The sequence below is a fragment of the Piliocolobus tephrosceles genome, chromosome 16, assembly GCF_002776525.5.
Source record: "Piliocolobus tephrosceles isolate RC106 chromosome 16, ASM277652v3, whole genome shotgun sequence".
Classification (NCBI taxonomy): Eukaryota; Metazoa; Chordata; class Mammalia; order Primates; family Cercopithecidae; genus Piliocolobus; species Piliocolobus tephrosceles.
Window position 1 is genome coordinate 71136892 of NC_045449.1, and position 27613 is coordinate 71164504.

The window sequence follows — 27613 nt, forward strand, 5'->3', positions numbered from 1 at the left end:
CATGGAGCAGACTGTTTGCTGTGCTGAAGGCCAGGAGCCTCCCTGGGAGAGCATGAATTTAGAACACTAATACTTTGTTTAAAAAGTCCCCTGCCTTGGAGATAAGAGCTCAGGCCGCTGTGGTCAGGTTTTGCTGTAAATGTTCTGCACAAAGCAGGCTGGGGGGATCACTGGGCAGTCTGGGGAACAGATTGGTCATGTGCTTCTTTGAGTGAAACCTTATGGTTGCATTGAATCGGCCAGGCAGAGGGTGTGATGGGTTGTGGTAGCCGCATACCGGGTCACAGGCTGAATGGGGAAATTCAAACTCAGGTGGCCTGAAAGAGACTTAGTGGTCCACAGCCTGGTAGCTGCTCCCAGTACAGGTGATGTAAAGGGAGAAGGGGTTCCAGGGGCTTGGCCTTAGTGGAAACCATGCACTGTCCATGATCCTGGGCACGTCGAGGCTGGGGCAGGTCTGCCTGGTGGCTGGCAGAACGCACATGAAGAGTCCATGTGTGTTCTGAACGTCCCGTCTGCCCCTTTGGGTTCATGCCCCATCGGGAGTCTCCCGACTCTGCCATTCTGCAAAGGAAACTGCACTTTGTCATTGCACAGGATTGAACAGGTGTGTGTGGAGTCCCTAAAGCCACTGTCTCAAGGGGTCTCACGGGACACTGAGAGACTAAAGTGTCCCCTGAGAGACTAAAGTGACGGCTGGGTGCGGTGGCTCACGTCTGTAATCCCAGCACTTTGGGAGGCCGAGGAGGATGGATCAATTGAGGCCAGGAGTTCAAGACTACCCTGGCCAACACTGTGAAACCCTATCTCTACTAAAAAACAAAAATTAGCCAGGCATGGTAGTTGGTGCCTGTAATCCCAGCTACTAGGGAGGCTGAGGCAGGAGAATTGCTCCAACCCAGGAGGTGGAGGTTGCAGTGAGCCGAGATCACTCCACTGCACTCCGGCCTGGGCGACAGAGTGAGACCATCTAAAATAATAATAATAATAATAATAATAATAATAATAATAATAATAATAAATAAAAGCAAGGACTTGAACAAATATTTACACACCCATGTTTGTAGCAGCTTTATTCTCAATTGCTCAAATGTGGAAGCAATGGATGTACAAAGTGTGTGTACACACAGTGGAATATCATTCAGCCTTCAGAAAGAATGGAATTCTGTCACATACTACATGTGAACCTTGAATAATGAAACTTGAAGACCTCATGCTCAGTAAACCTGTCTCACAAGGGCAAATATTGTATGATTTCACTTACATAAGTCAAATTCATAGAGAAATTGGAATGGTGGTTGCCAGCAGCCAGGGGAAGGAAGGATGGGGAGTTACTGTTTAATGGGGACACAGTTTCAGTTTGGGAAGTTGGAGAAAGTTTTAGAGGTGGATGGTGTTGATGGGTGTACAATGTGAATGTACTTAATGTCACTGGACATGTAAACTTAAACATGGTTAAAATGGTAAATATTTTGTTGTTGTTGTTGTTGTTGTTTAGACGAGTCTTGTCCTGTCACCCAGGTTGGAATGCAGTGGTGTGATCTTGGCTCACTGCAACCTCTGCCTCCTGGGTTCAAGCGATTCTCATGCCTCAGCCTCGCAGATAGCTGGGATTATAGGCGTTTGCCACCACACCTGGCTGATTTTTATATTTTTAGCAGAGACAGGGTTTTACCATGTTGGCCAGGCTGGTCTCGAACTCCTGACCTCAGGTGATCCTCCCACCTCAGCCTTCCAAAGTGCTGGGATTACAGGTGTGAGCCATGATGGCTGGCCTAAAATGGTAAATTTTATATTACATATATTTTATCATAGTAAAAATGCATTGCTCTATTAGAAAAATATATTGCTTTATTAGAAAAATGATAGATTTATATAATATGAATTAAATTACAAGTTATGAAGGAAAAATTAAGCAAAAAATTAAAAAATTACTTATAAGTGATTATATTTAAAACAAAAGATAATAAATACACACCTTTCATCACCTCTTAGGTTTTTTGCAACATTTAACTATTGTCTGTTCTGTTGCAGTTATGTTGAGGCTGTATTTGTATGATGGAAGCACTATATTGGTGGTAACTAAATATCTCTTCCCAGTCTCACCTCCAATGATGTCATACGAATAACTTGAAATTGGCCGGCTGGGCACGATGGCTCATGTCTGTAATCCCAGCACTTTGGGAGGCCAAGGCAGGCAGATCACCTGAGGTCAGGAGTTCGAACCCAGCCTGGCCAACATGGTGAATCCCTGTCTCTACCAAAAATACAAAAATTAGCCAGGAGTGGTGGCAGGTGCCTGTTGTCCCAGCTACTTGGGAGGCTAAGGCAGGAGAATCACTTGAACCTGGGAGGCGGAGTTTGCAGTGAACCGAGATTGCCCGACTGCACTCCAGGCTGGCTGGTGACAGAGCAAGACTCAGTATCAAAAAAAAAAAAAAAAAAAAAAAAAAAAAAAAAAAAAAAAAAAAAAGTGGGGGAAGGAAAAAAAAAAACCACCCCACAGGAATAGGCAAGTGCTACAAATCGGGAAATCGGAATCGAGTGTTGTTGCTTTTGCAGGTCCCAGGTGGCCAGTTGTTGACCGTTAGCTGGCACAGCCCTGGGGGAGGGAGGCTTAGACTGATTTGCAGATGGACTGGGGTAGAAACGCAGCACGGTTTGGATACGGAGGGTGAGGGAAAGAGAGGAGTCAACAATGGTGCCCAGAGACTTGGCTTGACCGACTAGGTGGATGGTAGTGCCGTTTCCTAAGATGAGGGGCTGTGGGAACTTGAGGGGTGGTGGAAGGCCCTCCCAGTGATGGACCCAGGGCTCGGCAGCTCAGGGAGGCCTACTTTGTGTCAGGCCACACAGAGACAAGACCGTCTGGGCCCTGCCCTTGGGAAATCTCCGTCTGTGAGGACACAGCCTGCCACCTAATGGGGTGTCCCGTCTGGAGCCTTGGTGTCGCTGGGAGAGAGCCCCCCACCTTCCTCCGCTCGCTGAGCCCCTTTTGCTTCATCGCTTCCCTGCCAGCGGAGCCTCTCCATGGAGGCCGTGCCTGGAGGCGGGTCACAGACATGGATGTGTGCGCCAAACGCTGCTTCCTCGTGGATTTCCTCCCCACTCCGTTCCCACGCTTTGTAAGCTTCATTTCTCCGGGGCCTGACCTGTGGGGTTTCTCTCCAGACCTGCTCCTTCCCGTTTCCAGAAAGGCCCACAGGGGCTTCCTATGGCTCTCTTGCCTGTCCCCATCCCCCTTCCCTCGGGACAGTGACTTGCCGGACGGGTGGGCTACCCACAGGAGGTTTGTGATTGCTTAGACATCTTTGCTGTATGAAGCTTTGACCTCAAGGCATGATGCAGATGGGAACTAAGGCATGAGTTTCTCCTGGCCGCTGTAACAACTGTCAAAACTGGGTGGCTTATAGCAACGGGAATGTGACCTCTCACAGTTCTGGAGGCCAGAAGTCTGAAATCAAGGTGTGAGCAGGGCCAGCGTCCTCTGACGCCTCCGGGGGAAAACCTTTCCTTGCCTCTTCCAGCTTCTGATGGCCCCAGGTGTTCCTTGGCCTGCGGCTGCATCACTCCAGTCTCTGCCTCTGTCTTCACAAGGCCTTTTTCTGCGTCTGTACTTTCTTTTCTGTCTCTTAGAAGGACACAGCATTGAATTTACGGCCCACCTTAATCCAGGATGATCTTATTTTGAGATCCTTGCCTAAATTCTTTCTGCAGAAACCCTTAAACAGAATCAGGTCACATTTGAGGTTCCAGGTGAGCAGATCTTTGCTTTGGGGGGATCATCATTCAGCCCACTATAGGTCTTCTTGTGCACTGAAGACGCGGGCAGTCCCTTTGGCCAGGGCTGCAGTTTGGTCTTGCCTTCTCTTGTGACCTTGGAAGAATGCACCTTGCTGGATGCATAGGCCTTTATAGTTCTTTTGTTCTTGCCAAATTTCAGCTCAGTTTCCTCTCTGCTGCCGACGTGCATCTTCTCTGCCCAGTCCCCCTTCTGGGACTGTATGTTTAGGCCCCGAGGCCCTAGGAAAGAGGGGTGGGGGCCTCCTCACTACCCTGTAGCAATCAGGCCTTATTAAAATCCTGGAGCCCCAGACTGGACCCAGCCCTTAGCTATGATCAAAGGACAGCCCGGGATATGATTAAAGGGCTAGAGAAAGATGATTTAGGCTGAGAAAGAGAAGGCCAAGGAGCAACTGGATTGTCCTCGAATTTGGAAAAGGTAATTATGACTTGAAGGGTGGTGCCCAGCTGTTTCCCATCTCCTCTGAGGACAGGGAAAAAAGAGGAAATAAATGATGTACAATTAGAGCAGTTGGTTAGATACGAGGGTGAACTTCCTGGCTGGGAGTGTGGCCAAGCCTCGATTTGGGTTTCCTGACAGAGCTCGGGGAACCTTCTTACCTGGAGGTTTCTAGGCCTGGTCATGTGGCTCTGAGTGATTACATTGAAGGGGCAGCGGCTGGGGCTGGAGCTGGTGGGCTCTGAGCACAGTCACGCAGGCACGGGCACTTTCTGGCTGCCCTCCTGCCATTGTCCCTTGGGTTCCCATTTTGGTGAGGCGTGCACCCTGGCGGGGCTCCCCAGGGAACTAAATATGTTTGCTGCACTGTGCATGGAGACGGAGAATGTACAATTGGCTGACCATGTGCTAATCTGGTGGAACTCCATGCCAGCCCTGGGAGAGAACAATTGCATGGGTGTGTCTGCACTCACCAGGTGCTTTTTAGAAAAACACTAGAGAATAATGCTGTGGCTTAGGATGGCTGTTGTGCCGGACCTGGCGTCTTCCCAGGGGCTGTGTTGTTGGACTGAGTTTCTTAGGTACTGGACCCCCAAATCCCCAAATGTGGCATGGACAGGTGGTTCAGCAGGGGCTGGACTATCCGATAGGCCCAGGTGCCGGAGTTCAGACAAGAAATACCCTGGCCTGGCATGGAAGATACGGGGTGCTATTAATGGCAGCAAGGGCTCCATTTCTGAAACCCGGGCTCCCAGGCAGACGAGGGTGTGCACGCATCTGAAATGTCTGTGGTTTTGCAGTTCCCATGTCCACAAACTCACTTGGTTGAAAATAGTTCAAAATATCCAAAGCATGAGGGAGGGAGTGACTGCTTTTCTTAAAAAGGAAGGACTTGATTTCATCTACTTAAAAAGCCACCCAAACCTAGAACATTTTCCGCAAGAGACCTCCCCGCGCCCCACCTCTCCCGAATGGCTGGGGAGTCTCAGCACTCCTGCACATTTGGGATATTTCAGAGTGGGTGGGGAGGTGCAAGCGGGCAGCGAGCGACCCTAGACCCAGGATGAGCTCTCAGGCACTCCGGGGCCACACACTCAAGGAACTGGAGTGCACTTGTAGCGTTTGCGGCCTGCTGCTGCCGGGGTGGGGGTGTTGTTCCCTGCTGTGAATTCTCACATGGCCCCTGACTCTGGGCAGAGGCCGAGGGTCCAAGGTACTAAGGTACGGGGTGGCAGGAAGAGCATGCAGAAGAGGGTTTCTGGCTTTCTAAGGCGAGTGGAAGAAGCGCCTCTCTCTGTTGTGGGTGACACACCTGGAGGGCTCTTCTTGAGGATGAGAGCCTGTTGCTTCTCAAGTTCTGTGTCTAACCCAGGTCCCCAGGTCTACCCCAGCCCCTCGGCCCTGCCTGCCTTGTGGGTAATACAGTTTAATGGTAGAGACGCTGGCCTGGACGGAAGGCTAGGCTTCAGGTTAGGGCCCAGACGGGAGGGAGAAGCCCCTGGGGCAGTTCCCTTTCTGCTCACTCACTGCCTAGCTCCTTCCTTCACACCTTCGGAAACCTCTGCTCCTGACTAGGTCTACTTCCTGCTCTCAGGAGGCCCTTATTGTGGAGGGAGGCGGCGCCTGTCCCTGGCTTCTCTGACAGCCGTGTTCCATCCCCGCCCTGTGCCCCTTCTCCCGGACAGTGCCTTCTCCAGGGCCCACCTACGAGGGTGCAGCAGTGGCCCCGGGCTGGTGGTCGTGGTGGGGGTGTTAGCTGCAGGGGTGCCCTCGGTGGGTGGGAGTTGGTGGCCTCTCGCTGGTGCCATGGGACTCGCGTGTTCGCCCTGCGCCCCTCGGCTCTTGAGCCCACAGGCCGGGATCCTGCCTGCCAGCCGCGTGCGTGCGCCGCCGCTTAACCCTTGCAGGCGCAGAGCGCGGCGGCGGCGGCGGCGGTGACAGCGAACTTTGTTTGGCTGCCCAAATACAGCCTCCTGCAGAAGGACCCTGCGCCCGGGGAAGGGGAGGAATCTCTTCCCCTCTGGGCGCCCGCCCCCCTCGCCATGGCCCGGCCTCCACATCCGCCCACATCTGGCCGCAGCGGGGCGCCTGGGGGGAGGGGCCGAGGCCGCGTCTCTCGCCGTCCCCTGGGCGCGGGCCAGGCGGGGAGAAGGGGGGCGCTCCGGTCGTGTGCCCAGGACTGTCCCCCAGCGGCTGCTCGGGCCCCAGCCCCCCCAGGCCCGGCCTTGACAGGCAGGCGGAGCAGCCAGTGCGAGACTGGGAGGCCGGCGCGGGTGCGGGAACCTGATCCGCCCGGGAGGCGGGGGCGGGGCGGGGGCGCAGAGCGCGGGGAGGGGCCGGCGCCCGCCTTCCTCCCCCATTCATTCAGCTGAGCCTGGGGGCCGAGGGGCTCCTCCGGCAGCGAGCTCTGCACTGCAGGAGCGCGGGCGCGGCGCCCCAGCCAGCGCGCAGGGCCCGGGCCCCGCCGGGGGCGCTTCCTCGCAGCTGCCCTCCGCGCGACCCGCTGCCCACCAGCCACCATGTCAGACCCTGCAGTCAACGCACAGCTGGACGGGATCATTTCGGACTTCGAAGGTGGGTGCTGGGCTGGCTGCTGCGGCCGCGGGAGTGCTGGAGATGACCCTACGGGTGGGCCTGGCGCGGGACGGAGGTGCGCCCAGGGCAGGCGGGACCCCCAGTCCAGGCGCCCTCCTGTCGAGAGCGCCGCGCGCCGCCGGCCCTATACCCGCGTCGCCTACGTGGGGGACCCGCGGGGACCCCGTGCGCCCTCACAGGACCCTGCGCTCGTTCTGCGCACTGCCGCCTCGGTTTCCTTCCTTTTATTGTTGTTTGTGTTTGCCGAGCGACAGCAACCTCCTCGAGGGCTCGCGAGGCTGCCTCAGAACTCTCCAGGGCGCACAGTTTCACTCTGGGAAATCCATCGGCCCCCTCCCTTCGACTCTCCCCAGCGGCTCTCGGGCCCCGCTTGGACCCGGCAACAGGATAGGGAGGTCGTTCCTCACCTCCGACCGAGTGGACAGCCGCGTCCTGCTCGGGTGGACAGCCCTCCCCTCCCCCACGCCAGTTTTGGGGCCGCCAAGTCGTGCAGCCCGTGGGCCGGGAGCACCGAACGGACACAGTCCAGGCCATGGCAGGGTCCAGTGTGGGATGTCCCGTGGCCCCCTTCCAGGCCTGGGGGACATCCTCATCCGCCTCCCAGAATCAGGCTGTGGGGGGCAGAAGGGGCCTGCGTGTGGGCAGAGAGAGCATTTTGGCTCTCTCCTGTCTTCGGGGTTTACTAAGTGTGTTGGGACTAGCGGGGCTGCTCTGTCCAAGCCCGGGTCTGGCGTTCGCGTCCCTGAGCCTGTGAGTGCGTGCGCTTTCCTGCGTCCTCGTGACTCCCGGTGCTGGGGCTCTGCGTCCTGCGTCCGCGGGAGTAAATACGGCAGGCGGAGGGGAAGCTCACACAATGGTCTCCAGCGCTCTGGGGCAGGGCTTCTGAGGGGCGGGCCTGCTTCTGCCGGGACCTGGAGCCCCCGCCCCTCTGAGGGGCTCCTAGGCCGACTTGGGCAGAGCCCTCTGGTGGACCGGGAGGGGGAAAGTCTGTGTTGAAATGAGCAACTGTCCAGGTGTCAGGCCAAGCTGGGACGTGACCAGCCTGAGGTCCTCCCCGCTCCATGGCCAGAACCAGGGCTGGCATCTGGGTGTCCTGAGCCGAGCTGCCCCCACGGCCCACCTGGGGTCAGCCCCATCTGGGTGGGGGAGGCGGGGCCTCCTGGGGGGACCAGAAGCTTGGCTGGATGCCAAGCAGAGTGCCAGTGGCTGTTCTTCAGGGCTGGGCCTGAGGAGGGTGTGGGGCAGGGAGGGACGGGAGGGGGTTGTGATCCAGTGGCCGCTTGCGCTGTGCAGAGTGTTTGTCAGCTTAGTGGTGGAAGCACTTTTTCAGGCTCTAGCCCTTTGCATCCATGCTTCCCAGAGGGAGGGGAGGTCTGGGTCTGCAGAGCTGGGAGGGTTTGCTATTCCCGCCTCCATTCCACCGCCACACCCCCTTATCTGGACATCTTTGGGCACATGCTTATACCAGGGTCTGCCTAGGTCCACTGTGTTCCGTTGAGCCTCCTGCAGGCCCCGAGTAAATGTGGCCTCCCTGCCCCTGCCTCTTTGCAACTCTTCCCTGCGACCGCTCCTGCAGGGGCCTCCCTTGTCCCAAATGTCCAAGTGGCACGACTTAGCCGGTCTGACCACTTTCCAGTAAGCCCTTATGGAGAGAGGCCCTGTGTTCTGCCGGCCTCTCCTCCTACCTGCGGGATCGAGGTCTCTGCTCTCAGTTCCTAACCGGAAGTGTTGGGTCCCTGGTGGGATTTCTGGGGAAGAACTCTCGGGTCTCAATGGGAGCCCTGTGGCAGGAGGGGAGGCCAGGGTTTGGGGTTGTGTTGGTTGTACAGCTGTCACCATTTGCACCACGAAAGTTGTTAGTGCCTCTGCCTCGAGTCTCTGGGTGTAACTCCACCCTCGCCCCCATGCACCCCCATTTGGTGCTGCTTCTGCGGCTGCCTCCCAAGCCAGTTTCGTGACCCTGTAATTTAGTCCAAGACAATGGGCTCATTGAGACCATCCTGGTGCAACAGTTGACAATCCTTTGGCTCTGGGGGAAGGTTTCTCAGTCTCTGGGGGTGGGGCCTCGATCTGCTGGTTCCTTGTGTGTGTCAGTCTCCCCCTTGTGTACCCTGAATGGTTTTGCTGGGAATTCTGGTTTTAGAGCCATCAGGTGGCCCAAGTGGATGGGTGTGAGAGTGTGTGTGTGCATGAGTGTGCGTGTGCATGGGGGCTGACCTGGGGTGTGGAAAGTTGGCCCTCCCTGGTGCCCAAGGAACGTGGAGTATAGTTGGGGGGTGGGGGTGTGTATACAGGAGATGGACAACCTTGGGTGGACAGACAGACATGGGGAAGGGATGATTGGAGGTGGAGGAGAGAGTATGATTCAGCCCAGCCAGGGGTGATACAAAGAGGCAGCTTCCAAATCAGGGTGGAGAAAGGTCGCCACTAGCTAGCAGCGGAGAAGTCAGTATGGAGGAGGCGGACCTTGAGGGAGAGTAGGAATTGGGTTGCGAGAGGAAGGAGAGCCTTCTGGCCAGCAGCAGCTGGCAGCAGTGGGGGAGGCCGGAATGAGCTGGCTGGAGAGGGGGCTGGGGCATAAGGAGGGGCCTGCCTGTGAAGATCAGATGGGCCAGGCTGCGGAGGGCCAGGCATGCCCGCTGGGAGTGCAGCTGGTCCACGGGAAGCATCTGGAGTAGCCGGGAACGGGCGCAGGAGCAGTGCGGCAGGAGCACAGGTCTCTTTCTGGGGCGGCTCACCTGGTGTCTTGGTTCCTGCAAGGTAGGCTGAAAGGGTGGGGAGGAAACTGCCAGCTCCTCGCAGCACTGGGATGGTGGCCCCACGGTTCCTGAGGCCAGCGGATGTGGGTGCCTGTCACCATGTGGGTTGCTGAGGGGCGGAGACTCCAGGGGCCCCAAAGCAATACGAGCTCTGAGCCATGGCATCTCTGGGAGCAGTTTTCCAATTGAGCAGACGTCTAGGCCTGGAATCCTGTAATGGAGGCCACAGGGCGCTGATCAGGGTGTTCTGGGAGGTTTAGAACTCGTGGCAGTATGCAGGGTAGAGGGCAAGTGACCTGGCATGGGGAAAGGGGTAGGTGCCCAGGCTGGCACAGCACACCCCCAAGGAGCAGGTAGACGGGAAGCTGTCCGTGGGCCTGTGTGTGTGCTGGGAGTTAAAATTCTGCCAATGTCCCATGTCCTGGGCACATCTACCCCCTTCCTGGGGAGCACCTTTCTCTTCACCTTTTCCTTCCCTGCCTGTCCCCTTCGCCCAGGGCCTTCCCCATCCCTCCCGTCTTGGGGACAGAGGGCACCATGGCGTTATGCTCCATCGCCGATGAGTTGCGTGGGGATTCAGTCCTTCTGCTGTCCTAGCCGCGTCCTTCAGGCTCAGCGTTCCCAGGAACGGAGAGGGGATCAGTGTCTTCCAACTTCCCGCATCCCGCCTTCGCTCCCGCTTCCAGACAGGTCTCCGGACTTCAAGGTCTTAGGGCTCTGTGAAGGCCCCCTACGTAGCAGCAAGGAGAATGTTTTGTATTTTGCCGATGAGAATTTTAGAGTCTTATTTTCCACTTTTCCACTGTACAAATGGGCCTCCAGACGACTGCAGCACCCGCCACTGCCCGTAATAGGGTGACAAGAGGGATGACCCTTTCTTCTTTCTCCCTTCTGGTTGGTGGAGGCACGGGGCTGGCGGACGGCATGTACTTGCGTGAATTCAGGCCAAGTCTGTTATCGCAAACACGATTACAGCTCGGGTCTTTGTGTAACAAAAGCCTTTCCAAGTGCCAGCTGTTGGCCTGCATTGCTCAGCGGTGTTTGCTGTAACCAGATTTGCACACTGAGAAAAAATCCAAAAGTCCTTGATGTTTGTTGAAACAATCTGGCCCAGGACCCACGTGCTGAGATCCCAGAGCTGTGTGGCATCTGAGCTTCTCCCGAGCCCCCACTGTCGCCCAAGGAGGACCCCCAGAGCTGTGTCCGGGAGGCAGAGCAGGCTGTGGGACGGGCTTCTGGGTGGGAAGGGCCATGTGAACGTGCCTTCTTGCTCGAGAGTCCCGACACCTCCGGGACGTGGGAGCTGGCCCTGGCTGGATTCAGGTGCCTCTTTCCTCCCTAGAGAAAGGCCCCGTTGCTTGGTAATAGGTGCAGACCGGTCCATCATTAATGCCCGTAGGCCTCTTGCGTGATGAATCCTGCCTTTCAGCCAAGACTCAAGGCCTCCTGTGAATACTGCCTCCCTGCAGTTTGAGCTTTTGTGGTGGGAGGCAGGAGCCATGGGGAGTGGGGGCAGGCCTCTTGCACGGGTCCCACAGCCACTGGCAGCGCTGATTTGATGCTCTTTGAGTTCAGAGCCAGGGCCAGACAGACCCACTGTCCTGACTGCAAGCTGGTTCATTTAGAGGGGGACGGACACAGCACCAGGCAGCGGAGGCACTGTGATCAGCCTTGCAGCTGGGCTGTGGGTTACCTGGGCTGGATGTCCCGGAAGAGGCAGGTGGACGTAAACGCCAGGACACCCCTGCAGTGACTGGGTGACCGCAGGCTGGAATTGATTTCTGCAGGCTGTGGCTGTCCAGGAAGGTTTTGAATGGGGCTAGTGGACAGAGTTTGCATCCAGAGGGGCAGTGCTTTGGAGGAGTGAGGGGTGCAACAGTGCAGGGATGCCCAGGCTGCCCTCACTCTGCCGTTGGAAAGCTGGGTGGCTTAGGTTTCTTCAGTTTCTTTGCCCGTTTCCCTGCCTGCACAGTGGGGTTAGAAACAGCTGTCTTCGAGGGTTGCTGGCGGACTCAGTGAGATGCAGCCCATGGTGCTGAGCACGGGGCCTGCCACCTAGAGGTGTGGTGGGTGTCGCTGCTGGTGTCGCATCTGGGTGGGAAAAGGAGGCATTTGCAAAGGACAGGTAGGTTTGGATGCTTAAACATACGGGTCTGGGGATGGGAGGTCTCAGGCAAGAGCCTGTGTGATGCCACTGTGTGAATGAGGCTGGACAGCGCGTTCACCACTAATTATGGAAAGCACGGCAGACACCAGTGCCCGTAGGGCCCGCCTGGGGGTCCCTCTGAGCCCAGTGCAGCCATGGGACCCCTCTTTTCCTGCCTGGCTGACACTCTGGAGGCTGGAGTCATGTCGGCTGCAGGTTCCTCTTACTGGGAGGTTGTCCTGGTCTTCCCTGTCACCCTCTACCGCCACCCCCACCCCGGAGTGTCACAGATGGGTGGACCATATGCCCATCTGCAGGGCCAAGCGCTGACAGTGAGGTGAGCACTTGCTGGATGACTGGAGCGTGAGGACAGTGGGGGTGCTGGCAGCCTGCTTTCGGCTCTGCAGCCTGGCCTTCCCCTGAAAATTGGTTGTGGCAGGGTGTGTGTCGCAGGGAGTGGTGTCCGCTGCTCTGAACATTCTCATCCAGCAGGCCTCTGCAAGGGCCCAGGTGAGTGTGGTGCAGAGCTGGGCTGGCAGCTGGAACAGTCGCATTTTGTCCAGTGGTGAGACCAAGGGCTGACGGGCCAAGGCTGCGTGCTGCTCGCCCAGCCTGTGGACCCATCCACTGAGCACCCCTACACCCCCACACTGGGCCCGGGGTGTCAGCAGGTGGAGGGGGGACTGGGTGCCTGGAAAAACAAACCTACCAGGGCCTGAGTCCCCAGGGGTCAGTATCAGGCAGTCTCCACAGTGCCTGGTACACAGTGGCCACCTGGTCTCTTCGGCTGTCTTGGTGGTGGAGAGTGTACTTGGTGGCCACACACGACGGGCATCACCCAGGGAAATGCAGATATGCGGATTGTGCACTTGTCTGTAGGAGTCACAGGGACTTCTCAGCCTGGCGACTTGTGGCCTCTGCCTGCCTCTTGGGAGAGAGGTAGCTGTCCCCTGATATCCTGGTGCCAGGAGAGCAGAGCTAGGGTCTCCTCCTCTTTGCTCCACCTCCCATTTCTTGCATGCCCAGGCATCAGGGGAGGTCACATTCAGGGATGAGGCTTAGCCACCGGGTTCAGGGCCTCACTATTGCCATCTCTTCCCTTTGCCAGCCAGCCAAATGCCCCTCCCTCACCATGCTGGGGATGGGGCTGGCCTGTTCCTCTGAAGTCTCCTTGGTGTATAGCCTAGGCTGGAGCCCCAGGCAATTCCGCCACCCTCTCCTCCCCCTGCTTTTTTTTTTGTTTTTTTTTTTTGATTCGTCCCAGAAACCCAGCCAAAAACCAAGTTCCTGTGCTCTCCCTTGACAAAGCCACTGAGGAAAAATGGTCAAACACTGGCTTTCTTTCCAAAGCCCTCTTGGTTTTTCCCAAATTTGGAGGCTCTGAGTTGCTTATGCGACCAAAGGGTCCGGAACTCTCTGGAACACAGTCACAGAAGTGGGAGGATTTGTCATCTCGCCAGCCAAACAGACCCACCAGTTGGCCCCTAGACACCCCCAGGCGCCTGGGGGCATTTCTGGGCTCAGGCTGTTTAATTTGGTCTGCAGAGCCCCAAGGCTCCGTTTAGACTGGGCCAGCAGACGTTCTAGAGACTTCAAGTTTGTTGTCGTTTCTAAAAGTCCTGCCAATGCCCAGAAACTTAGACAGAGGGACAAGAAGATGACCTCGATGTCAGCTGGGAGCATGAACAGCAGGACCCCCCCCCGCCCCATGCCCGCCCCCACTGCTCCTGTAGCTGGGTCTCCACGGATTGCCTGTGGCCGTGGGGGAGGCCGGGAATGCAGGGCTCAGAGTCTACTTGGCTTCTTGTATTTTTTTGTTTTTCCTTGTCCATCTTCTTTCTCTGAAATTTCTGAATCTCCCCCTACAGGCTTTGGCGTTCCGTCTCCCCTGGCATCTCTGGGCCAACTGGGGAAACCATCATTTGTCCAATATCTGGAAAATCAAGGGGCCTGGCCTTAAACACATTGCAGTGCCCTCCTCCCCACATGGCATCGAATTTCCTGTGTCCTCAAAGCCAGGAGCCCGTGCCTTAGATGTGGGCGATGAAGCCTTGCAGACACTTGGAGTGGCTTTCCTGGGAGTCTCCTTGGCCTTGCCATCCACCTGCTTCCCCTTCCCTGCCCCAAACTCTGGCCACAGCCTCGGAGGGGTCTTCTGAGTGTAGGTTAGCCTCCGGGTGTAAAGTTGGGGGGCAGTTACCCCACATCCCCCTGTCTTCAAGGGGTGCTCCCAGGGGCTCAGGTCTTGGGTGATGGTGGAAGGGTGGGGTGGGGAGTAGGGCATTATCTCGTGCCACCTAGGTATTAGGTAGACTCTGAATGGGCAGTTCCCAGGAGCTGGCTTTTCCTTCTCACCCCTTCCACAGCTCTGCCCCTCTGAGGGGTAGGAGCTCTCTGGAACCCTTTGCAGCCTGTGGCAGGTCTTTTCTGATTCTGTGCCTGGTTTCGCAGCCTCCAACCCATAGCCAGTGGCGTGAAGGGCGTTCCTGGCTGGCTGTACCTGCGGACTGTGTAGGCAGCAGTTCCCTGGGGCAAGGCCTGGGGGTCCTAGCACCTCCTTGTGGGACCCCTTGGGCATGAGGGAGGGAGCCACCTGGGCCACAGACAGACCCCCTTCCTGTCTCCAGGAGGTTGAGGATGGACCTGTCTCATCTTTCTTCTCGGTGGGAAGAGAGCAGTCCTGGGCATGGGGAGTGTGGCCTGGACAGAGCCACCTAGCTCTCCCCTCCCCCAGGCAGGGCCCTGGAAGACGGAGATGGTTCTGCTCCTGCTCTGTCAGCAGCCAGCAGTCTGGTGGATTTCCATGCAGTCCAGGGAAGATCTCCTTCTGTCCCCACCCCCCACCCCACGTGCAGGAAGCTGATTCCAAGCAGGGACCCTTGGCCCTGCTTTCCACGTGGGTGGGCAGTTTCCCTGCGAGGGGCAGGCCAGGCCCCTGCCCTATGTCCCCCAGAGACCGATGTTATCTACAGTAAGAGCATACAAGTCTTTCTGGCTCCAAACCAGGCCTGGAGGGGCGGCCTTCTCCTCTGTCCTCTGCCTCTTGCCCCCCATTAAAGGTCAGGGAATGGAGTGCTCTGTATGTTTGCTGGGGTTGGGGTTTTTTCCTTTTTTTTTTTTTTTTTTTTTTTTTTTTTGAGACGGAGTCTCGCTATCTCCCAGGCTGGAGCGCAGTGGCGCGATCTCGGCTCACTGCAAGCTCCGCCTCCCGGGTTCACGCCATTCTCCTGCCTCAGCCTCCTGAGTAGCTGGGACTACAGGCGTCCGCCCCCACGCCCAGCTAATTTTTTGTATTTTTAGTAGAGACAGGGTTTCACCCTGGTCTCGATCTCCTGACCTTGTGATCCGCCCGCCTCGGCCTCCCAAAGTGCTGGGATTACAGGCATGAGCCACTGCACCTGGCCTGGTGTTTTCCTTTGGTTTAAAATGAAGGGCTGGAATCCCTGGTGCGGACTGCACGGTGAGGGGTATTCCTTGGGGTCCACTTGCCGAGTGTTACTGCTGAATGCCCTGCCAGGCCAGGAGCGTCACTGGGGATGGGAGAAGCAGTTGGCTTATTTGTTTAGCCGTCCATGGGTACCCCAAGGGCCAGCTCTGTTTCAGGCACTGGGGGTCGAGGCATGGGCTCAGGAGAAGGGGTAGAACAGGAGGGCTTCCTGGAGGAAGGCTTCCTAGCCAGAGGCTGGGTAGGAGTTTGCCAGGCAGATTTCCAGGCAGGTGATGCTGGCCAACTTCTCTTGCCATTTTTTTCTTTTCTTTTCTTTTCTTTTCTTTTTTTTTTTTTTTTTTTTGAGACAGAGTTTCGCTCTTGTTGCCCAGGCTGCAGTGCAGTGGGCATGATCTCAGCTCACTACATCCTCCGCCTCCTGGGTTCAAGCAATTCTCCTGCCTCAGCCTCCTGAGTAGCTGGGACTGCAGGCACCCGCCACCACGCCCAGCTAATTTTTTGTATTTTTAGTAGAGACAGGGTTTCATCCTGTTGGCCAGGCTGGTCTCGAATTCCTGACCTCAGGTGGTCTGCCCACCTTGGCTTCTGAAAGTGCTGGGATTACAGGTGTGAGCCACTGCGCCTGGCCTTCTCTTGCCATTTCTGCAGACTCATAGTTTGTGTGGAAGACTCTGTTTGTCTGCCTGGCACAGCTGCCCTCAGCACTCAGGTGGGAGATGAGGGAAAGGGCTGTTGGTGCCAGCACAGGTCATGGCATGAGACAGGCTCCTCCAGCCAAGTGGGGTGCACTGCAGCATTGGAGGGGCCCTGCTGTGCATGAGATCCAGACTCTGCATCTGTCCTCCTCCCCAGGAGGCCTGGAGGGCTGGGAGGGACCTGGGCTGTGAAATAACCCAGGTGGGAGAGAGGCACTGCTGGAAGGGCAGAGGGGGCTGCAGGTTCGTAGCAGCGAGCTTTAAACCCTGGGCCTCCACCAGAAAACCTCAGAAAGGGATGCTTTGCTTTTTTTCTAAACTACAAAAGAAACCCTTGGCCGCGTGAGCCCCTTGGGGGTGGGTGGGGGAGGAGATCCTTGCACCTTTGCAGGCCCAGTGCCGTGCAGAGGAAGGAGGGTGGAAGCAAAGGCGGGGTCCCTCCCTAGCGCCCCTGCCCTGTCTGATTGCTGCTCCCAGCCCCCTACTCCTGGCCCGGAAACATGGAATCTTGGGACAGCTAGGGTAGGGGGCACAGAACGGAGACCCTGGTGAGGGAGGAACTCTTCCTCCAGCCCTGGCTGTGGCCAGAACAAGGCCAGGCTGGGAGGACCTCACTCAAATATTTACATCTCTCCTAATATTTAAATGATGAAGCAGGCTCCTGCACTCAGCTGCCCTGGAGCCTGCTGTCGCCTGCCCTACCCTCCTTCTCTCCCTCCCTCCCTCCTTCCCTCCTTCTTGCATTCTTTGTCTCTGACCCAAGTCAAGGCCCTTCCAGCTGTTCCCTTGTTACCCACAGGCACCTCCTCTGAGCTTCTCCTTGTTATTTTTCATAACCATTTCCTTTAATTGAGCACCTCCTAGGTGCCAGGCCCTGGGCGGGTACTTTGTATACAAGGTCTCTTTTAATCCCCCGAGAGCCCAACAAGGTAGATTGGGCTGCCGAGGCTCCAGCACTGGAAGGCCGGCCCGGGTCCTCCCAGTCCACACTGCATCCTTCCATCACTCCCCACTGCAGAGACCTGTTCCCCGGCCCCTGGCTGAGCCCGATGGAAATCTCTGTCTACTAGTCCTTGGAGAGTGGGGATGGCTGGGGGTTCCGACCCTAGAGTTTGACGGGGGCTGCCTTTGCCCCACTTCAGCCTGGCTGCTCTTCCACTCAGTGTCCGTGTTTGCAAAACCAGAACAACAGTGTTACCTGGCAGGCTGGCTGGGAGGTGTGGGAGAGGGTGCACGGAGGGGCTGAGTGAGGTGTCAGCATCGTGGGGATCTCCAAGGGTAGCTTTCCCAGGCCCAGGGTGGAGTTGAAGGAAGAGAGCGCGATGGTCCAGCGTGCCGGTTCACGTCTGGCCTTGCCCTTGCCCACACGGCAATGTAGGGGAGTCATCAGCCTCTCAGTGCCTCGGTTTCCCATCTGTGAAATGGGGACAAGAGTAAATCACTGTCTTCAGGTATGGTAAGCACTCATATACATTGACTGTTGCAGGATGAACACTGTGAACCCTTCTTAGGCTTCTACTGCATGCCAGGCAGGGTGCCAGGCCCTAGTGGAGAGGGGACAATGATGGGCAACCTAGCTCCTGCCCTCGAGGGCTGTCGGGCGCCGGCTGCCCTGGCTGTGACCCGGAGCGGGGTGATTGGCAAAGAGGCTGGCTGGGGGCTGCTCCCTCTCCTGCCTGTGTTCCATGGCAGGGTGTTAAACTGGCTTTTATCATGGATTTCCAAGGCCCTGACTGTGGGACCGACCTCAGGCAGGTTTTAGGACCCTGTGACCTTGTTCCCACTCGTCATTCAGGCCTTTGTCCTCAGCAGTGCCCAGCACACAGCGACTTCTGCATGTCCTTCAGTGTGTGACTGACCCTGGAGCTGAGACTTGGCGGCTGAGGCTGGACATTGTCCTTGGATAACTGCTGGGGAGGTGGGGGCAGGGTGGGGCTGGAGCCCGCAACTCCAAGTCTCCAGCAGCCTCCAAATGGAGGCTCTCCTCTTGTGGGATTCTCAGGGGGAGGGAGGAGGGGATCGGGGAGATGAGGCTTGTGGGTCTTCAGGAGGACAGAGGCTCACACCTGCAGCTCCCCAGAAACACTTCGGGGTGCCCAGGCTCACCCAGCCTTCCTGAACCAGAACCACCAAGAGTTGGAGACCAGCAGTCCATTTTTTAGCAAGATCCAGAAATGATTCTCCTGAACAGTCTGAGCTGAGAGTGACATATCTGGAATCAGAACATCAGAACTACAGAGGAATCGAGAGAACGGGCCCAACATGTGTAGGGACCTCAGCCACATAGCGCCACAGGGAGAAAAGCACCCAACATTGTCACTGTATGAACCTGTTTTAAACACACACACACACACACACACACACACACACACACTCCCCAGTAAAGAGTGGAAAGACATTTGTCAGAATATTGATGGAGGTTACCTGGGTTGTGGGTTTATAGATTTTTCCCTTTGTTTTTCTGCATTTTGCAAATTTTCGGCCTTGTGACTTAATTCCTTTTACAGTCAGAAAAAAAGCAATAGATGTTATTTTTAAAAGTTCATGGTGGCTCGTGCCCATAATCCCAACACTCTGGGAGGCTGAGGCAGGAGGATTCCTTAAGCCCAGGAGTTTGAGACCAGCCTGGGCAATATAGGGAGCCCCCCGCCTTTTTTTTTTTGACAGAGTTTCACTGTGTCCCAGGCTGAAGTGCAGTGGCATGTTCTTGTTTCCCTACAACCTCCTTCTCCCAGGTTCCAGTGATTCTCATGCCTCAGCCTCCTGAGTAGCTGGATTACAGACACTTGTATTTGTAGGATTTGAGAATCCTACAAGAGGAGAGCCTCCATTTGGAGGCTGCCGGGGACTTGGAGTTGCCAGCTCACGGATTTTTTACTAGAGACAGGGTTTCACCATGTTGGCCAGGCTGGTCTCAAACTCCTGGCCTCAAGTGATCCACCCATCTCGGCCTCCCAAAGTGCCAGGATTATAGGCGTGAGCCACCACACCCGGCCACAGGAGACCCCTTCTTTTTTTTTTTTTTTTGAGACGGAGTCTCGCTCTGTCGCCCAGGCTGGAGTGCAGTGGCCGGATCTCAGCTCACTGCAAGCTCCGCCTCCTGGGTTTACGCCATTCTCCTGCCTCAGCCTCCTGAGTAGCTGGGACTACAGGCGCCCGCCACCTCGCCCAGCTAGTTTTTTGTATATTTTTTAGTAGAGACGGGGTTTCACCGGGTTAGCCAGGATGGTCTCGATCTCCTGACCTTGTGATCCGCCCATCTCGGCCTCCCAAAGTGCTGGGATTACAGGCTTGAGCCACCGCGCCCGGCCGAGACCCCTTCTTAAAACAAGAATAAAAATAAAAATAATTAAAAGTTCCCTGTCAAAAAGAACAACACATTGCCCAGCCTAATCTCCCCCTGGGATTGGGAGATGAGGAAGCAGAGGCCGGAAAGTGTCACGTTTCCTGGTCACTGGCAGTCAGGGCACCCGAGGCCCGGGCTGGTTCTTCTCTCCTGCTCCAGGCCTGGGGTGTCAGGTGGAGCCTCTGCCAGCACTGCCTGCTTCTGCATTTTTGGCCACAAGGAATGTGGGCCAAAGGCAGGATGCTTGACCTCTGCCCAGGAGGGTGAAGCAGGCTGGTCCTCCTTGTTCCTGCTCCGAGGCCCCTGCGGCTGTGCCTTTGGACATTGCTGGCCTGAGCTAGTGTGCGGAGCTGGGACAGACCTCATCGTGGCCCTCGTGGGGTCATTCCATGTCCGGGCTGGAAGGGATCTTTCGGTCCAGCCCTTCCTGTTCCTCACCGGGAAACTGAGACCAGAGAGGTCATCTGCCTGGCCCTGGGTGGGGTGTAGATGGCGCTTGTGACTCCTGCATGCCACGTGCAGACAGTCCCTCACCTGTGGGCTTCCCATACAAGCTGGGGACAACTTGGCCGAAACCTGCAATATAATCAAGAGAAGAATGACTCCTCCTGCAGCCCTGTGCCCCACAGGCTCTTTCTCCTGCCCCCACCCCTCCCGCAGCCCTGTGCCCCACAGGCTCTTTCTCCTGCCCCCACCCCTCCTGCAGAGGGGCCTCATGCTGGTGGGTGGGTCCCTGTTGCTGCAATGGGCCTGGGCAGTTTCTGGGCAGTGGAGGCTTGGCTGTCTTCCCATCCAATGTCTCCTGTAGCCCACGCTGTCCGGGAAGGGCTGGGAAACGCTCAGCCACTGGGGACTTCACAAGATGGGTATCCGGGAGGTGCTGATTGGCAGGCCTGGCTCCCGTGGCCCGCAGGCAGGTCAGAGGTCACAGTGCTGAGCTGGGCTGAGTTGGCAGCTCAGGGCAGTGGGGGTGGGGTACCTTGCTCAGCTGTGGGCCTCTCTGGCACCAGGGTTTGGAGCTTACTGTAACCACTCCTTCAGTTTTTCCTTCTCTCATAGGCCACCAGCAGAATTGAGGGGCCCTCTGTTGATGAGGTGTGGCCTGGGAGGGGGTAGTTGTCTGTCCAGCTGATCCTTGCAGACAGGTGACCACAGGCTCCCTGCCCCGGGGGTTTGGGGGAAAGATCAGGGAGGCCCCTCTGGCTTCCCTACTTGGAAGGAAAGTATGGGTACAGGGAGACACTTTACGGGGACACATTTCAGCCGGGTAACCTCTGGCCATGCTGGGGGCACAGTGCCTGCCCTGCCCACCAAAGGGGTCAGTTCTCTCCAGGATTTTAGCTTCAGCCTTCAGTGCAGGGCAGATGAGCACTCGGAGGCCCAGAGCACTCATATCACGAGAGAGAAGAATAAACTGCCACCACCTGGAAGCTGTGACTGCACGGGCACTGAAGAAGGTTAAAGAGAAGAGCGAGACACACGGGTGACCTGAAAGTCCTGGGGTCGGTGTGGTTAGCCCAGATAGCTGGGGAGCTTCGGGTACCAGGCTTAGGAGGGGAGGAAGACTCCTGTGACAGTTTGCTGGGGCCGCTGCTACAAAGCCGCACAAACTTTGGGGGCTTAAAACGGTTCTGGAGACCAAAAGTCCAAAATCAAGGTGTCGACCAGGCTGATCCTTTGGGGGCTCTGAGGGAGGCTCCGGCCCAGGCCTGTCTCCCAGCTTCTGGTGGCTCCCGGGCGCTTCTGGGCATGTAGATGCATCACGCCACTCCCTGCTCCGATTTCATGTGGCCTTTTCTCTGTGTCTCTGTGTCTTATAAGGACTCTTGTCATTGCATTTCGAGCCCACCCTAAATCCAGGATACTCTCATCTTGAGATCCTTTTTTGCGTCTGCAGAGACCCTATTCCAACTCCTGTCACATTCACAGGTCTGAGGGCTAGGGCTCTGGCATGTCTTCTGGGGGGTCACTATTCAGTCCACTGCAGCAGCTGATCTTAGGGGAAGCAGAATGTTCTAGGCTTGGGGTGAGTGGAGGGAGCGCTGAGTGGGGAGCAGGAGACCAGGTTCGAAGAGACCGCGGATCTCTTCTGTCTGATGAGGGCATGATGAGGTTCTTATCTCGGGTCCTCTGAATGGCGGCCGCCTCTGAGGAGACCCTTTCCCCTGAACCTGCCCCTCTAGAAACCTCCGCTTAGGTCCAGGTCCCAAGGTGGATGGTCAGAGGCGGCTCTCTCTGCCACTCTTGATGGGTGAGCGTGTGAACAGGGCTGGGAGTGGGACACTTGTCATTTCTGTGGACAGATTCCAGAGGATCCTGCATTTGCTGCCGGGGAAGGTGCCTGATCTAGCCTGACCCCCCGACCCCCCACCGCCCCCTTCCCACCCCCCTTCACCAACCCTATTCCCAGAGCTTCACTTCTCCAAAGGCAGGTGCCGTTCCCTGGACTTCTCAGCAGCTACCCCCTACCCCAGACCCCTCTCTTGTTGGCCCCTCTGGTCTCAGTGCCCACTCCTCCCTGGGCTACTGGCCCCTCCTCCGTCACGAGTCTTCTGGGCTGAAGTGGGGGGCCCCCTGGCTGTGTCTGGCTCTCGGGGTATACCAGGGGTGCCCCCAGGGGCCTGCCCTGCCCGCTAGGTTTCCAGGGAGCTTTTCAAGTTCTTAGTTGGGCTTGATTGAGTTTCCCAGGTGCGTTGTCTCAGAGCAGGAGGGGCCCCGGCCGAGTCCGAGAGTCCCCTCAGTCACACCCTGGGCTGTTTGGAGCAGCCGGCAGCCCGTCTTCTGGTGGCCCTGCCTCTCTCTGGTTACCCTTTCTGGAATCTTCTGCGTCCAGTTGCGGCCTCTCCTACACAGCAGACCCACCACCCCCTCTTATCTGTGATTCTTCTTTGTCAACCTCCTCATGTCTTTGAGGATGGAGACCAGGTCTCCCTCGCCCTGGAGTTCAGCAGAACCTAAACCAGGCAGATCCGTGTAGGTTCACGTGGGGGCTCTGTGACCACTGTGGCTCTGCCCTCACCTCCAGCCCAGCTTGGTGCGCTTTAGGTCATGTCATTCAGTGCTGGTCCCCCAAACCTCTCCCCTGGCTCTGCAGGCCTGGGAAGCAGCTGGCTCCTGGGTGCAGCTATGAACAGAGCCTGAACTCTGCTCCCTGGGGTCACCGTCCCCTGTAATTAGGCTGCAGCTCATATTGGCTCGGGCAGAGGCCATCTGCTGCCCGCCTTCGGGCCACAACACAGACAGCCCCGTGATTAATGGAGGCTCCACCTGGGCCAAGTGGCCCCTGGTGTTAGGCTTTTTCTTTTTTCTTTTTCTTCTTTTTTTTTTTTTTTTTTTTTTTGCATTTTTTAAGTGCTTGTAACATTTCCCCTCATCGACAATGAGATGAGGAGCGAGGGAGGGGTGGCTTCTCTGCCCAGGCAGATCAGGAATGGTCACCACCTGTGTGTGCAGTGACAGGTCTGGGAACAGACAAGGGAGAGCTTGTCCGGGAGGCTGGACCCTCACGCCGACGCTGCCTGTGCCTGGCAGCTCAGTCCCGGGCTTCAGAACAGACACTGACCAACGGGCTCCTCAGGGTCTCCAGGTCCGGGTCCTGGTCCCTGGCAGAACTTCCCATCCATGGGAAGGGGCACAGGACAGCCTTGCTGGCTCCTTGCGGGGCGCTGGGATGTACTTCTAAGAGCAGCATGCGTGAAGCCCGGGGTCTGGGCAAAGGAGTGTTTGGGGAAGCGGCTGCTGTTGTTGGAGGGTGGGGAGTAGAGGGGAAGGAGGGGCAAGCGGTGGGCTGAGGAGGTGGCTGGCCACCCTTCGGTGGGGACGAGGGGCTATGAACAGACCTGGAGCCAGCATCACGTTTCTCTGTCTCCAGAATGGAGGACGGAGAGCTGCCAGAGAGGCCCTGGCGGGGTGTCTGGGGCCACCTAAAGGACGTGGGTGGATTAAAGCTGAGGAAAGCCTCATTTTGGGGGACCCCGTACTTAACCTTTGAGGCCCTCAGAGCTGCAGCCTGTGGTTTTTCGAAGTCAATCACTTCCCAGGGCCTCCCTCCTGCCTTCAGCCACTGCCATTTATCCGGGAGTCTTTGACCCAAGGAGACCTGATCCCTCCCCTACCCCCAGGCAGGCCACACCTAGACCCTCCCACACAGATCCGTCCTCACACTTCTGCTGCCTTCCACAGGGGAGGGAGGGGGGGCGGCCCTCTCACCCAGGCCCTGGTGGCCCCACCCCAGCCAGGAAATTCTTCCTCTTTATCTGCCTCACATCTCTTTCCCTGCGGCTTCCGCCCATTTCCCCTCAATCTGCTCCTAGTGGAGCAGCCAGCAGCTGGTTTAAACCCCGGGGGTGGGGGGTGGGGCAGCGCTAGACCAGTGCATCACGTCTGACTGTGTGCTAGATGCGCTCCCATTCCCATAACTGATTTAGTAAAGAAAAAAGGAAGTCCAGCAACTTAGCGCGACTTTAAAGTCTGCCTGGAATGACCCTTTAAAGTCTGCCTGGAATGGCTGCCGGAACCAGGGGCACACGGTAGATGGGGGAGCAGGCACAGAGAGGCCTTTGTCCCAGATCAGTCGCTGTGGCCCTCTCGGAGGCTAGGCTGTCTTTCAAGAACAGGACCCAAGGCCCTGTGAGTGGTGGCCTCCTCTGGAGTCTTTACTGTGGTCCTGGTTCTGCTCTGCATAAAGAGAGATGGCTTGAAGCAGAAGCTGCTACGTGGCTGTCCCAGGTGCCTGGCATGGCTACGAGGTGGCTCCCTGACTCTGGGTATGGTTACTCCAAGACCCTTCTCTGGTGGGGCACAATTCTGGCCCCAGGTAGGGCGGCCGTATAACTTACTGCCCCTTGGGGGACACTTGCGAGTGAAAGGGATCCTTGAATGACTACGGTGGGACAGCAGATGTGAGCTGGGATTGTCCCAGGAAGGCTGGATGTGTGGGCCCCTTGAGCCAGAGGAGACACAGCAGAAAGCTCTGTGGCCGATGGGACCCAGCAGGAGAAGGGCCCGCCAAGGCTGGGGCAACGCGCTTTCCCGCTGTGAAGGGCCTGTGTGAGCTGATGGCTGGTGAGAGGGCGGTGGGGCGAGGCTGCCTCCTGCCAGGCTAGACCAACTGCAGGCTACCCATATGCCCTTTTCAGAGCCAGTGAATCCATGGCTAGAAGGGGCTTCAGAATTGACAGGACACTCAGGAAGTCGAACGGAATGGCGCGAGTGGCCACAGCAGGCTCAAGGCCTCCTCCACTTTCTTTTCTGTGTTCTGTTCCTGGGGTCTATATCCTGGGGTTGCTGTAACAGAGTGCCACAACCTGAGAGCTTACAAACATAGCTTCCGGCGGCTCCTGGAGATTCCCGGCGTTCCTTGGCCTGCAGACGCATCACCACCATCTGATCTCTGGCCCCCCCGTCGCCACGTGATTTTTCTCCCCCTGCGTGTGTGTCTTTCTCCTTTTCTGTCTTTTATAAAGATGCTCACCATTGGATTTAGGGCCCACTAAATTCAGAATGATCTCACCTTGAGATCCTTACCTTAATTACATCTGCAAAGATCCGTTTTCCAAATGAGATCATGTTCACAGGTTCCAGGAGTTAGGACTTAAGACATATCATTTTGGGGGACACTGTTGAAACCACTACATTTAGTAAACTCAGAGTTGGTGCCAGTGTCCCCTGCGGACACCGTAGCAGATTCTGGAAGCTACTTGTAAAGGAATCCGTATGACTTCTTTTCCCTTCTGGCTGTGTGGCTGGGCTCGGGAAAGCTGCTGGTTCAAGCTGGGGCTGGTTCAGCTGGTGCTGGCTTGCCAGGTTGTTAGAGAGCTTTATCCAGGGAGAAATTAACATCACAAAGTTGGGGGATAAGAGAAGGTTTGGAATTCCAAGGGCTGACTGTTGAGGTCGGCTGCCCACCCCTTTGTGTTTCATCTTAGGAGGACCCAGGGCTGCCAGGGCTCCATTTCTGGAAGGAATACTGTGGGCCGCTGAGCCCCATAGGCAGGGTGGAGGGTCCCCTTGCAGCCAGCAAGCTGCTCTTCCTGTAGCGTGCAGAGGGAAGGAGGAGGCTCGTTTATTTCTCTTGGCCTCAGCCGAAAAGCCAACCACAGGCTCTGGCACAGGGCAGACCTGCTCATTCTCACATCATCATTGCGGAGTGAGCCAGGCCTCCTGGGTGGGGCGATGATGAGCAGGAAGGACCCCCGGAGTGCCTGGGGCTTCTCGGGCCCAGGATTGCCAGAGGCAGAGAGAAAGGAGCCTCCTCCTAACCCTTGAGCAAAGAGAGTCATCAGAATCCATCAGATGGGGCCTCCTGTGGCTCTTCCCTGGGTGCCCACCTCCCTGGTGCATTTGAAGTTTGCAGGGATACTGTTGACGCTTCCTGCAGCTCATCCAGGGGTTGGTGGAAATGGTTCTTTTCCTCCTTGTCCAGAGGCACCAGTCCGACCCTTGGTAAGATTGCAGTCTTACAGGGTGTTGAAATGTAGGCCTGCATCCAATTGGAGAGTCAGGGAGCAGGGGCTGTGTGGATGATGCCCCCAAGTCCCAGACCTCAGTCGACGGGCCACATGTGCAGATAAGCCTGGGCAGCCAATAACCCTTGGCCACCAAGCTGGCCTCCTGCAGACTGGGCCGGCACTGGAGGCGGGTCTTAGCTGCTAGCGCCATGGCCCAGCCAGGCCTGGCCTTGGGAAGGCAGAGGGGAAGGGGACTGGGAAAGGGATTGAGCTGGGGGTGGCGGCACCCCGGTTCTTCTCTCCCAGACCCTCGGCAGGTTTGAACTATCTGGGTGCGGCTCTCTAAGGAGGGAGTGCCTCCGCCTTGATGTGGACTCTACCTTCTGTTCACGTTGTCCCTGTCCCTAAACAAACGTGGTTCTCTGTGGGGAGCCGGGGGGCCGACCTCCCTTGACACTGCTGTTTCCTGGCTTCCCTTTGCAGGCTCCGCTCAGCTTCACTGCACCTATTTTTAAGCCCTTCCTTTTGGACTGTTTTGCTTCCTGAGAACACGGCCCTCCCCATCACCCCAACTGCGTCCTCCTCCCTGTCCGGAGCCTGCTCCACCTGCCCCAGGAGCCACCTCCCTCCTCCACCAAGCAGCCCAGGCCAGGGGTGGGGCTAATTTGTGTCCCTCCAGAAGCAGGTCCTGAGACGGGGATTTCAGTGGGAGGGGACACCAGGGGATGCCCGAGTGTGGGAATGGGCCAGGCAGGGAATCCAGCCAATAAAGGGTGCCTCATCAGCTCATTGTGACTACAGGTGGCTGCCCAGCCCCCATACCGCACAGCAGGGGGGGACTGCAGACCGGGCCCCCAGCCTGGGCCCACCTGGGATTGGGGGAGGGAGCTGGGGTTTTTATGCTTCAGTTCTTGGCCAAGGACTGCACTGTTCACTCCTTCCAGCCTTCTGAGGGCGTAGGCACTAGGAAGGGCTCTGGGCGGAGACACAGAAATAGGCCATGTAAAGTCAGTGGGTGTGATTGGTGGCAGGCCAGGACAGCCTCGGCCAGCAGCAAGGTGACCACAGCCCCCACACCCAGGAGATGGTAATTACACCAGCAACAGTCATTCTTGCCACGTGCCGTGCCTGCACCCGGGACATCTTATTTTATTTATTTATTTATTTATTTATTTATTTATTTATTTATTTATTTATTGAGACAGTTTCGCTCTTGTTGCCCCGGGTAGAGGGCAATGGCACAATCTCGGGTCACCACAGCCTCCACCTCCCGGGTTCAAGCAATTCTCCTGCCTCAGCCTCCTGAGTAGCTGGGACTACAGGCGTGCACCACTACACCTGGCTTTTTTTGTGTTTTTAGTAGAGATGGGGTTTCTCCACGGTGGTCAGGCTGGTCTCGAGCTCCTGACCTCAGGTGATCCGCCCACCTTGGCCTCCCGAAGTGTTAGGATTACGGGCAAGAGCCACCGCGCCCGGCCTCAGGGGCACCTTATTACCCTGTCACCTCCTACAGGAGGTGACACTGAGGACCCCGAGGCTCAGGGTAGACTGTGGTTGTGTCACTCTCCTGTTTGGGTCTCCTGCTCTGAGCCCTGAAATAAAGAGCACAGTCCCTGTGCAGGCCCATACATCCTGTCTCCAGCCCTGGAGTGGTCCTTAAGCTCCTCGAAGGCACACCAGGCCTTTGGCCCTCATCCCCCAAGTCCTGGATAAATAGGAGGCAAAGGAGCCTTCGCAACTGGACCCCGCTCTGCCAGCGCCAAGGCCCTGCCCGACTACCCACCCCACCCTGCACACATCAGGGACCTGTGCCAAGGTCCAGCATCACAGGACAGTGAAGACAAGGAGCATGCCCACGGCGTACATGCTGCTGGACTCACTCTGTAGATCTTAAGCGTTATGGGGCGTTACTTGCCAGGTGAGGTTTTCCTG

The 27613-nt window shown here is 57.0% G+C and overlaps 1 protein-coding gene across 2 annotated transcripts in view; it reads left to right on the plus strand.

Moving 5' to 3' along the window:
* SEPTIN9 (septin 9) overlaps positions 1-27613 on the plus strand; it is a 175324-nt gene that overhangs the window by 42080 nt on the left and 105631 nt on the right. The window contains exon 1 of one of the 2 annotated variants that reach the window (XM_023211695.1): positions 6183-6817. The exons of the other annotated variant lie outside the window; for it this stretch is intronic. Coding sequence (XP_023067463.1) covers positions 6763-6817 — 55 coding nt within the window. The 5' untranslated portion in view covers positions 6183-6762. Of the gene's footprint in view, positions 1-6182; positions 6818-27613 lie in introns of those variants that run through there. 2 annotated transcript variants of the gene reach the window in all.